This window comes from Mandrillus leucophaeus, unplaced genomic scaffold, assembly GCF_000951045.1.
Source record: "Mandrillus leucophaeus isolate KB7577 unplaced genomic scaffold, Mleu.le_1.0 Scaffold478, whole genome shotgun sequence".
In the NCBI taxonomy this organism is placed as follows: domain Eukaryota; kingdom Metazoa; phylum Chordata; class Mammalia; order Primates; family Cercopithecidae; genus Mandrillus; species Mandrillus leucophaeus.
In genome coordinates, this window is record NW_012105120.1 from 2,301,293 (window position 1) to 2,313,312 (window position 12,020).

Consider the following 12,020-nt stretch of genomic DNA (forward strand, 5'->3'; position numbering starts at 1 on the left):
AAAAAAGAAAAAAAAAAAGAAACAAACTATTTAAATATAAAGAAAAAACAATCTTCACAGAACCAAGACCAAGAATTGAACTGATTCATGGAGTATATTCTTTACTTTTTTCAAAAGTATAACAACTTCTAATTAGAAAAAAGATAATTCATGAACAGTAACTAAAACTTAGAAAATACAAAAAAGTACAATAAATTAAATAGCATCCCTATTCCATAATCCAGAAAGAACTACTATGAACAATTCGGTAAACTTCCTTTGAATACAATTACTATATATTAAATCTAGTGACCAATACAGCTTAATATCATGGACATCTTATATAATTTTCTACCCAAAGTTTTAGATAAACATTATATAATAAACATTTCCCAAAGGCTTTAAAATTATTACAACAAAATTTAATAGCTTTGTAATATCTATCACATGGGTAAGCAAAATTTATTTTACTTATTATTTTATTTTAACTGAAAACATACAAATGCGCATTCACTTGCCAAATACTTGTTAGAGAGCTCAAGGCTTTTATCTGAGTAAACATCTGTTGTCCTTCTTATGAAAAACCATACCTGTGCCGGGCGTGGTGGCTCACGCCTGTAATCCCAGCACTTTGGGAGGCCGAGGCGGGCGGATCACAAGGTCAGGAGATCGAGACCATGGTGAAACCCCGTCTCTACTAAAAATACAAATAATTCGCCAGGCGCGGTGGTGGGCGCCTGCAGTCCCAGCTACTCAGGAGGCTGAGGCAGGAGAATGGCGTGAACCCGGGAGGCGGAGCTTGCAGTGAGCCGAGATGGCGCCACTGCACTCCAGCCTGGGTGACAGAGCGAGACTCCATCTCAAAAAAAAAAAAAAAAAAAAAAAAAAAAAAAAACCATACCCGTAATGTATATTGTGATTTTTCCAGTTTAGTTTATTGTGGGATAAAAACTTAACATGTGAAACAACAAAAGTGCAAATTTCTTACGGATATATACATATATTCTCCTTAAACTTCTCACAACTGTGTCAACTAGAAGAAGCACTTTTTTAAAAGTGACTTGTGTTTATGGATTATATCCAATGTAATGAACTTAGTTTTAATGGAAACCACAATTCACAGATATATAGAATACTTAAATGCATTACCCACTTAAACTAACAAAAACAATCAGCATAAACAGGTTTGGGGGCTAATATGACTAATACCTGTTAACCAAGGCAGCTCTCAATTTGGCTAAGACAGAAGTGCTACCAACCGTACCTACTCGGCATGGAGTGGGCCTTTGTCAGATTTTTTGGTTTGGTTTTTAATTTTATTTAAGTTCTAGGATACATGTGCAGGACGTACAGATTTGTTACATAGGTAAACGTGTGCCATGGTGGTTTGCTGAACCTATCAACCCATCACCTAGGTATTAAGCCCCACGTGCATTAGCTATTTATCCTGATGCTCTACCTCCCCCGACACCCACAATGTGTTAGTTTTTTAATGCAGAAATAGAGAGTATCATACTGAAAAGTCAATGAAATAGAATTCAGTCAAGCTATCATTTAATATAAACATTTCTACAGCCCATTTTTAAAAAAATTCTGGAGTCTCTAGATTTTGCCACCATGCTGAGGAAAGCTTTGGTCTAACAATAGATTTGAGCAAACAACCCCCTCGGCCCCCCTCATAGACTAACAATGAGTACAACTGTCATTGTTAGTTGATGGGATTCATGTACAGTCTTACAGGATCTTGACAAAACAATCTTTCTGACACTACAGTATTCCTATCCTTCAGCACAGCTATTCAATAGGTGTCACGTGATCTTAGAACTTGATCTATTTCCATTATCTTTTTTTAAGTCTGCAAAAGTAATGATCTCAACTATCTTTTACTTTAACCCAAAGAGAATTTTTTTTTTCTTCTAGCTAAAAGATCACTTGACAAATAAAAATGTCAAGCAAGTAAGCAATGATTGGGTCTAGTTTGTAGTACCCCTGGCAGAATATCAAGGTCTCACCAATGTTCCGCTTCTTAGAACTGGTAGATAATCAGTGATGGGTACCTTGCAGTGTGGCTCCAAGATGGAATTCAGATGTTCTGCGGCAGGCACTGCATAGCTCCAACTCCCATCATTGATTTGGTAGAGTCAGTACTTTAGTGTCTACAGAACTAAAAGGCTATCATTCCAAATGCTCCCTGACACTTTTCCATTGATCAGTCTCAGCATACACTGCAGTCACTATTGTAACCAAAAGTAAGTTTGGAACGGGCACAGAAGACAATTTTGACTGGATTTTAGGAAGCAGAGGAATAAAGTTTGTAACTGTTTTCTGTGATTGTTATATTGAATCATCTACAAGCAGTCATATGAGAAAATAGGGAGTTAAAAAGATCAAGGAACAGCAGTTTAGAGGTAGGGAACTGTTGCTCAATGGGTACAAAGATTTAGTTATGCAAGAGGAATAAGTTCTAGAGATCTGTTGTACAACACAGTACTTAGTTAACAATACAATAGTGCACACTTAAAAAAGAAGATAGATTTCATGTTAAATGTTCTACCTAAACAAAATTAAAACCACAAGAGAACACAAGGAAATTTTTGGAGGTGATGGATATGTTTAGTACCTTGATTGTGGTGATGGTATTAACAGGTATATGCATATGTTCAAACTCATTGATATGTACACATTAAATATGTACAATTTTTTGTACAGTCATCCTTCGGTATTCCAGGGGGAATAGTTCCAGGATTCCTCTCCCCCAGGATATCAAAATCCTAGGATGCCATGTCTTATATATAAAATGGCCTAGTATTTTCATCTCACCTAAGGATAGCCTCTCATATAGTTTAAGTCATCACTACAGTACTTACAAGCAGTGTAAATGCTATGCAAATAGTTGTTATACTATACTGGTTTCTTATTTGTATTTTTAATTGTTGTGTTGTTGTTTTTATTTTTAAATATATTTTTAATCCCTGGTTGGTTAAATCCACAGATGCAGAACCCAAGGATATGGAGAGCCCGTTGCATATCAATTATACATCAACAAAACATAAAAAATAAACAAGAAGATAACATTCAGGACAATATATTCTTTATCTTTTACTGAAACATCTGAATTTCTCCTTAGACAGAAAATCCAGGCAATTTCTCTCGTTAGATTCCTTCGTATCTGAGAAAAGAACAAGTACAGTGCAGGTGAGCTATTTATGGAGTTTATAGTGGCAAATGCCACTATCGATGTGTAAAGTGCTTGACAGAAGCAATGTACAAATGAATATAGTGACACTATAACAGTGAGTCAGGTAAGTAAGGCTGAGGTGGGGAGAGATTACCTGTCCTATAAAACACCCCTCCAATCTTCTTGATTATCCAAACAATTTCTGCAAGTCCTAGGCAAATTATACATCCTAAGCCCAGCTTGATTAACTCTATCAGTGAGATAACCAAACCTAGGCTGCAGGCCTAGATATGATTGTTTTTCTATCCTTATTTCAAAAATAAATAACACAAGTAATGTAGAGTGCTACATGCCCAGGCACACAGTAACCCTCCATTTGGCAGCTGTCATTTTTATTATTACTTAAATTCTTAAGCCCCTTCCAAGACTGATTATCTGTGACTAATCCTTCTACATTACTAAAAGTAAAATTCAAGCTACAGAAATCCAGAAAATCTGATGATGATGAGGGTGTGGCTTTCTCTTTTAGTGGATTTCCAGCTCCCTGGCAATTCACAGGAAATCATGCCAGAGGTTGCATGTAGTCATAGGAAGGTATCTGAGGAGGAAGGCTGATATATTTAAGAATTCTTATCAAACTTTTAGCATAAAAATACTATTCCCATAACCCTGGCTGTAACATATTAAGGCTAAAGTAGTTACACGGATTCAGCTGACCTTTTCTTCAAAAAAAAGGTTCTTATGGCCTATATCGCATCCATGATACACACTCATCCATGATACACACTATCACTTCTAGGAAAAGGCCTCAAAGACAAAATCTTAGCACTGGAAGCTGCTAAAATTCCATTATTAAACTTAATTCTGAATTCAGTTTGTAGGTTTGCTTCTGACTAATCCCTTTTTATGCCCGAGAATGGCAATCTATTATTTATGTACAATCACCAGCCTGTCTTGAGAAATAAAAGCTTATAACAACAAAAAAAGGTAATACTTTAAGATACAATTCAGGATGAGATTTCCAACACACACAGATTTGAAGAAATCTATTTCCAAAATGCCAATATTAAAGTTCCCCAAAGTACAAACACAAACAGTATATTTAAAAGAGCTCCTTGATGGATATAATCAACCTATTAATTCTTGAGAACCTAATTCACAGTAACTGCTAAGTGGTCAAGGGAATGCAGTGCAGACACTGCCTATTTTCATACAAATTCTCTCCAAAATCTAAAGACCCAATGACAATCAGCGTAGGGATGGCACAAAAGGGCACCTTGGACATATTTTGCTTTATCAAGAATTTTTAGATTTCAGATTCCAGATCATTCAGCAATCTCAGTCATTTTCTCCCAAATTTCAGCTCCTCTCTGTGATAAACGTATGCTGGAAATAGGCTTTAAAAAACACCTACCAAGCAAAGAAAGAGAAATGATGACCTCCAGTTTGTGGTTCAACTTCCAAGGTGATTTGAGGTAGAATTCCACACTATATTTTATTGTGTGTGCCAGGATATCAGAGAGGAATATAGGAAAAACCCAAGGGCATATAAGAACAATAATCTTTCATTGTGATGAAAGATCCCTCAAGCTAGGTAACAAACCAGCTCCAATATTTCAACCGAATTCAATAGTCTGATGTGCTCTTGGATGAAAATAACCAGTCTATCTACTTCCCATTTCACTTGACATAAAAACAGTGACTGTTTTTCAGCTTATAAACTCTGTTGGGAGTGGCATGTAAGTCAGGTTATTGTCATCAAACTCATTATACCAGGGGAGGAAGTTAAACTTCAGAGAGATTGTATCAGTTCCTAAAGGTTGCACAGCTATTACAGAATTCATGGCTAGAGGTTTTATATAGAAATATACAAACAAATATTGTTTATAAATATATATACATATATATGTATCATACACAAACACACATTTGTTACCCTTCCATGAGAATGCCTAAAAATTATGGTCATGACTGCCTCTCATTTCCAATACTGTTACCTCCTAAAGGAATCACTTTCTTAATCTAACTCTTCTTAGCCAACTGGCTGTCACCACACTGCCTGGCAGGAGCACACCAATGGGGCCCACTGCACAGTGAAAGGGACACAGCCACCAGGCCAAGCTCAAGGAAACCTACACTCCACTGCAACTGCCAGCTGAGTTGTGCACTTAACAATACTCAGCTGGGATAACAGATTTGTTTATGTCAGTTGTTCTTACTCTAATTATGTAATTTACTTAAATATTATGTAAACCAGTGATATATGATTATGGAAATGAAAGATAATTGTAGTTTCTATTAAAATGTAATTGAATGCTTTGAAGAAATTCCAAAAGGTAAGTTGGTTTTTAAAGAATAAAAAAAGAAACTAGACAAGAAAACTGTAAGAGATTCCCAGGGCAAGGGTTTATCATTGTATTTATGAAGAACCTGCATACGGATTCCTTCACTAGTGTCTTTAAAAAAAAAAAAAAAAAAAAAAAAACCTGGTAATTACAGATGTGGCTAATTAAAAAAAGAAAAAAAAAAAAAGGCAAAGATGCTAAGCTTAAACCAGTAGACACATACTTAGAAAAAGCCTTCGCCTACATCAAGACATGGGAGGCTGAATGTTGTAGTGATTAAAAGTTTTATTTTAATTGTCTTCTTTATGAATCATTACTTTTACAAACTTTCTGAATCAACCAATTACTTAACGGCATTGCAATGCTCCCAGATACTCAGTAAACATTTGAAACATGTGACATGTATTATGAAAATATAATTATATGAATGTATATGATAGCTTACGTTCAGTTGCTCAACTGTGTTGTGGAATCAGGTAAAAATGCTATCAAAATTAATACGATTTATATACCAATCTACGGGGGAAAAGAAATGACCATTCGCTTCCATCAAGTTTTTGGAATCCTTAATTATTGTTTTAAATCACCAACAGTTTAATAACTCAATTCCCTACACGAGTATTTTTTTCTTTAACTTTCTACGTCAATTTAAGCAGTCTAACTTAGCAAAAGGATTAACTTTTAAAACAACTTGAAGCAACATGTTAAGCATATCTAAGAAATTTCATTTAATGCGTATTGACTCCTTGTACTCTAGGCTAAGGAAAAAAGGGGGGGGGGGAAAAACACAAAAGTCTGAAAGGAGCCTTCAGTCAGAGCCATGATTCAACTATAAAATACTGGAAGGTAGGAGTACAGGTAGTCTTAGGGGAAGGGTGAAATGCAAAACCAAACTAAACATGTGTCTAACGATTTTATTTATAATTGCATGAATAGGAAACATTTATTTCGGTAAGTTTTGATTGTGATATTGCAAAGTTTCAAATAGAGTCCATTGCTCACTTCACTATGTATATGGTTCTGGAGGGAACACTTTCTTGGGTGGAAAAGTAAAATTTCTAGGATCTCAAAATGTATTTGTCAACGCAGTACCAGCTCTGTCCTCACCCAACACACGACTCTAAAGATAAAAACAGCTAGAAGGAAAGAAAAATGAATTTCAGTTCTATTCAGAAGCAATTCAAATGCATTTTAAAGACTTAGATTTATGACTATTCCCTTGCTCTTATAGATTTCGGGGCCAACTTTCATGTTCCATTTTTGACATCCCAGATAGAATATTGAGATATGTTTGGCATTGGAGATGAGAGGTTATGAGGAAAGAATTTCTACAAAAGCAAGTTGAAAATAAGCTTTCTTCTCATTGTGTACAAAGGGGAGGAAGGGCTGAAAAAGTAGCTCCAGAGAGAGGAGAGATGGTGTTCCTCTACATCCTGGATCTCCCAGGATGGCACTGATTTCAAACTGCACCAACACTGCTGTTGTGGCCCAACCTGAATTTAGAAAAGCTTCAGTAACAGCGAGAAATTGCCAGAAACCAGCTTTTTTTGGGTCAGGTTTTGAAAATAGCATAAATATAAAGGTAACTGGATTCACAAATCAAACCTGCAGAAGGGACTCTCAATTAGCAACACCACCTCCTATTCCTCACCTCAGTTTGAAGAACTGGGGAGGAATGCTTAAACCGCATTGTCTTCATGCACGGAGACCAACGAGTCCAAACTAAAAATGGCCCTAAAAAAATCTTTGCTAACACACCCACCCCTGCCCTCTTTTTTTTAATTAGGACCATGAAGTGCAGCATAAGTGTGTAACAGTAAAATTGTACAGCATAATTGATTAAAGCAGAAAAGTCTCATAATCCTGTATTAAGGCCAAAGAAAATCAAAACATACTCAGGTTGCAGCATGTGCTCATAAAAAAAAAAAGCTCTCAATTGGATTTCATAAGAAATATTGATCCTGAGCACTGAATCCTCTCACTTTAGCTACCATGCATGATTGGGGTCAGTACCTTCTATGTGGATGCCTTTGAAGGCCGAGACTCATGTAGACAGAATACTACGTACAGGAGTAACTTTATTTAAACAAATTATATCTGAGGCTGCTTATACAGCAAACAAGTGTACTCTTAAAATTTAAGGAAGACGTTGGAAAGAATAAATAAGAAAATAGTTGATTTTATCAATGCCTCTCTTAAAAATTATAGTAGGTATGACTAGGTAAAGTTTCATCTAAATAGACTTGATTAAATTAAAATTGCCTCCATACCTTGCTTAAACATCAAATGTATATTCTACATTTATTTCTTCTTAAATACACTATTTGATATTTGTGTGTTCATTATAATTAACCATATACCTTCCAAATCTAACCCAAAGAAACATCTATTAAAATAGGTTCTTTGTCTTTAGTATTTGAATTTAGCCAATGACTCCGGGCTACCACCTGTTAAACAGTATTTTCAGCTTAGTAAAAGAATTCTGTGTCTCTAAAACAATCCATATTTGCATTGGCAACATTGTACAACTATATTTCAAATCTCAAAATGAAATTGAAGGAGGTGTAAAAGGGAAACACTGATTGTACATTGGTCAAAATCACTGTTCTCTACTGTCTGTAGTGACCTCCCTTTGGCTTGAAAAACCTGCAAATTAACCTATACTTTCAAATACAAAATGCTTCAAAGATGTTTTTGGTGAAATAATCTCCCCTGGCAATATGTTTAAGATATTCGTTTTTAGAGTCTGAAGTGCAAGCAAGTACTGGGCAACTGGAAACCCAAGAATCCCAGTAACACTGAAGAAAGTTTTTGTCCAGCTCACAGCCTAAACAATGGAGGATGGGAAGAGAAGAATCAACTTGCAAACCCTCCTTTCCCCTCCTGCCTTACAAGTTCAATCCTTCTTTGTCTTTGATCCTACAGAAAATTAGAAACAGTTCTCCAACTGGGCCTTCCCCATAGCAAGAATAGTTGTTGCTTGAAAAAATTCCATTATCCATTAGCAAGCATGTTCATTTTCAGTGAATCAGCCTCTTCCACTCCAAAGAGCTATGCTGCCGTTTACAGACAGGATCCTTCTGATTGATCTAAGATGAACACAAAGACATTCATTCCATAAGCCTTCAGGTATCCAATGCAAAAGCAAAGATCCTGGCCATTAAAGAATTTGTGGGTTAGTCAAAAAACCAAAGCATCATCCGTAACCATTTTTCAAGTACTACAACAGAATCCATTACTTTCATTTAAAAAAAAAAAAAAAAAAAAAAAAAAAAAAAAAGCACCAGGACAGAAAAGACCCACTAAAGTACGGAGGTAGGAGCTGGGGAAAAGGAAATTTCTCTCTTGGGAACTTTAGGGGCATAACCAAGACAAGTAAAAAACAATATGAACGCCAGTGATTCAGGCTTTTTTCATCCTACAGTAGCATTGCTGATAATCTCTCAAATGAAATCTTAATTTCCTTTTGTTAATCATCCTGCAATCTTGGATGAAAAAATAACTAAGCTATCCTCTTTCTTCAAATCACCATACAACTTGCCTATTTAAATACGTTTTAAGAAAACTACATAATCCACTTTTCATTAAAATTTCCCTTGTTTATAGATGCAAACCAGGTCAATTTCAGCTGGATTTTGCATACTTGTATTATATACCTTAATTCAACTTCTTGTAAAGGTTTAAAAAAGAGAAAGAACTGAACGTAAGATACAAATAAAACAAATACTGCTTCTAAGTCTATGTGAACATTGACACCATTTACAGATTTTTCCCCTCTTTTCCTTGGGGCTGAGGGCCCTGTCAATAATCATTACTTATTAAACAGGCTGCCATTCCAGTCCACAGAATGTAGGAAGAGAACATAGAGGGGTAGAAATAATTACCTTGGGCTTTTCTTTAAAGACCTCCGGAATGGAACACAAGGAAATCAATTGGGAAAGAACATGAAATACCCCTACCATGTGTAGTCCCCCTCCTCTCCCAACGCATACAAGGGTTGGAGATATACCACACTCCATTATTCATATCAACTGCATCAAAAGAGCAAATCAAAAATCTGGGGTCTTCAGAGTAGACTCATTTTCAGTCCATTGAATATGCTCACACATACACTCATGAATCCTTTATCCTTCTACAAAACTCAAGTTAGATTTATTGAGTGGAGGCTCTAAACACCTCCTGAGAAAATGTGCTCTCAAAAATGACTGCTTCAGCCAAAGGAGAGAGAAGCAGCAAGTTACAGACTCTACTGCCATTCTGGTTTGTGGCAGATTCCTTCCTTCCCTCCTTCCTGTCTCCCAATTTATCTTCTAGACTGTTTTTTCCAAAGCAAAGTAGGTTTGCTTTTTTTTTTTCCTTTCCCTCTCCTGGACCTTACTTACAAATATACTAAATTCTTTAAAAAGAAAAAAGTTTCAAGGGTTAAGTAACACCCAGGATAAGATCACAGATAAGGGAAATGAAAAATTAGCAGATGACTGAAAGCAAACCCGGTATTCCCACCATCACTGAAGAGTTAATGATGAACACTCTTCCCTTCTCCCAGATGCTCAAAACACAAATACAATATAAAGACAGCATAACCAGACAGTTTTCTGCAAGATAGCCTTGCACAGAACTTGAACTAGCAGGCTGGAGTTTGTCCTAAATAACCTTCACAGGTTGCACAAACTGTTCCCATATCCTGATCAAATCAGTTTAAAAGACGCCTGAGATTTCCTTAGAATAAAAACAAGGTGGGGGGTGGGGTGGGAGGTCAATGAGTCACCTAAAACATTTATAAACATGCTGAGAAAATATGCACTTTCTATACAAATAAACAGAAAGCTATCATGCTTTGGGTATACTGGCCCATACTGAGCCCAGGTTGAAGATGCTACATTCTAACGGTGACATGTTTCCAAACGGTTGGATGTTCTCACCCTTGAGTGCAGAAAACTCTCAACTCGCCTATGTTTTTCAGGCACAGAGGGAGAGGAGATAAGGTTCACACCTCACCTATGGGAACGGAACAAAAGCAAAGGCTTGGCAGGGCTGAAAAAAAAAAAAAAAAAAAAAACTCCTCCTTCGTCAGGACCCTAGAGGTGGCAGCTCGGCAGGGCTCCCTTCCTATTTCCTCCTAGTTAACTCACTCTGGCCGGCCACAGAATCAATGTCTACACCTTGGAATGGCCACGGGCAGGCTAGGAGGTGACCAGTTTAGCCCTTTGCCTTGGATCGCCTCCTTTCCCCAAGTCTCCCAATGGCTTCTAATTAACCCTTTCTGGTTCCTGCCCAGGTCAGGGCTGCTGGAAGCGTCCTCAGCTACATTAAACGAATACCTCCATCAACTCGTCACCCCACACATGGACATAACTTCCTTCTGTGGTTTATTGTCGGTCACTTTGCATGTGCTTTGCTTTCTTTCCTTCCTACCGGCGGGCGGAGAAGGGGCTCAGTGCCTTGGGGAAGGCCCTCTCTCCCTCCCCGGCCCTCTACTGGAGCGGGATCCGGCAGCTCGCCAGCAGGTCTGCAGAGAGGAGGGATCGCACTCGCGTTAACCCTTTGAAAGGAGCTGGGAGATCTGTTCTCATTTGGGACCCGCAAAAGTGGGGCCAGTGGAGCCTGACAATCTCCCTCCCCTTTCTACACGCCCCCACCCCCGAGAACCAGGGCAGGCTGGCACCCTCCCCTCTGGTGGCCAGTTTTAATCAGCTCTCACTCTGCCCCAAAACCTGGGATGGGGGAGGGGGGTTGCTAGAAGGCAGGCGGCGAGGGAAAAAGCAGGAGGGCAGAAAGGAAACCCAGTAGTAAATCATAGTTGAGACACAGTGTTTACTTACGAAATTTGGGGCTGGTGCTAGTTTCTGGTGTGGTGGTGGTAGAGGAGGAGGAAGAAGAGGAAGAAGAGGCAGCATCCTGAAAGGGAGACAGGGTCCAGGAGGGAGTAGAATCGTGAAGGTAGGAGGAGGTAGCGTATGCCGCAGTGGGCCAGGATGGCATTGCCTGGGTACTTGGGGTTCCTGGCACCGGGGGTCGGGAGCCCGGCGTGCTGCTACTAAAGAACGGGGCCGTGGTGGACAGGACCGTCGAAGGGGCCGCAGTGTTCCGTGCTGTGGTGGAGCGCGGGCTGGCCCGGATGGGCACCCGGTGCCCAGGGAAGCGAGTGGGCGCCCGCGTGATGGTGGTCAGGCGAGTGCTAATCCGGTTGGGCGTCCTGGAGGAGGCGGCACCCCCGGCGGAGGGGGTGGCGGGGGACGTGGTGGAGGTGGTAGTGGTGGTGGTCTCCATGGCCTTGGGGAAAGAGCTGGGCTTCGAGAGGAAGAAGGGGTCCTGGCCCATCCCCTTGGAGTCCACTAGGTCGGTGGGCACGTACTCCTTGACGGAGCCCACCACGATCCATTTGAGAAGCATGAGGCTGAGCCCCAGGCCGATGAAGCCGATGAACAGAGGTACCACGCACAGCCACGTCTGCTGCCGGTTCCACACGATGCAGTCGCTACAGCGTAACTCCCGGGGGGGCTCGGCCGCCCCTTCGC

At 39.2% G+C, this 12,020-nt stretch overlaps 1 protein-coding gene across 6 annotated transcripts in view; it reads right to left on the bottom strand.

Moving 5' to 3' along the window:
- Window positions 1-12,014, bottom strand: part of NRG3 (neuregulin 3) — a 1,213,654-nt gene extending 1,201,640 nt beyond the window's left edge. For 3 of the 6 annotated variants that reach the window (XM_011995220.1, XM_011995219.1, XM_011995218.1), the window contains exon 1: window positions 9,387-9,790. In XM_011995220.1, the coding sequence (XP_011850610.1) occupies window positions 9,387-9,521 (135 nt within the window). In that variant the 5' untranslated portion in view covers window positions 9,522-9,790. Of the gene's footprint in view, window positions 1-9,386; window positions 9,797-11,324 lie in introns of those variants that run through there. The other 3 variants (XM_011995217.1, XM_011995216.1, XM_011995221.1) reach the window with 2 other exon arrangements.
- Between the last annotated feature and the right edge of the window lie 6 nt (window positions 12,015-12,020).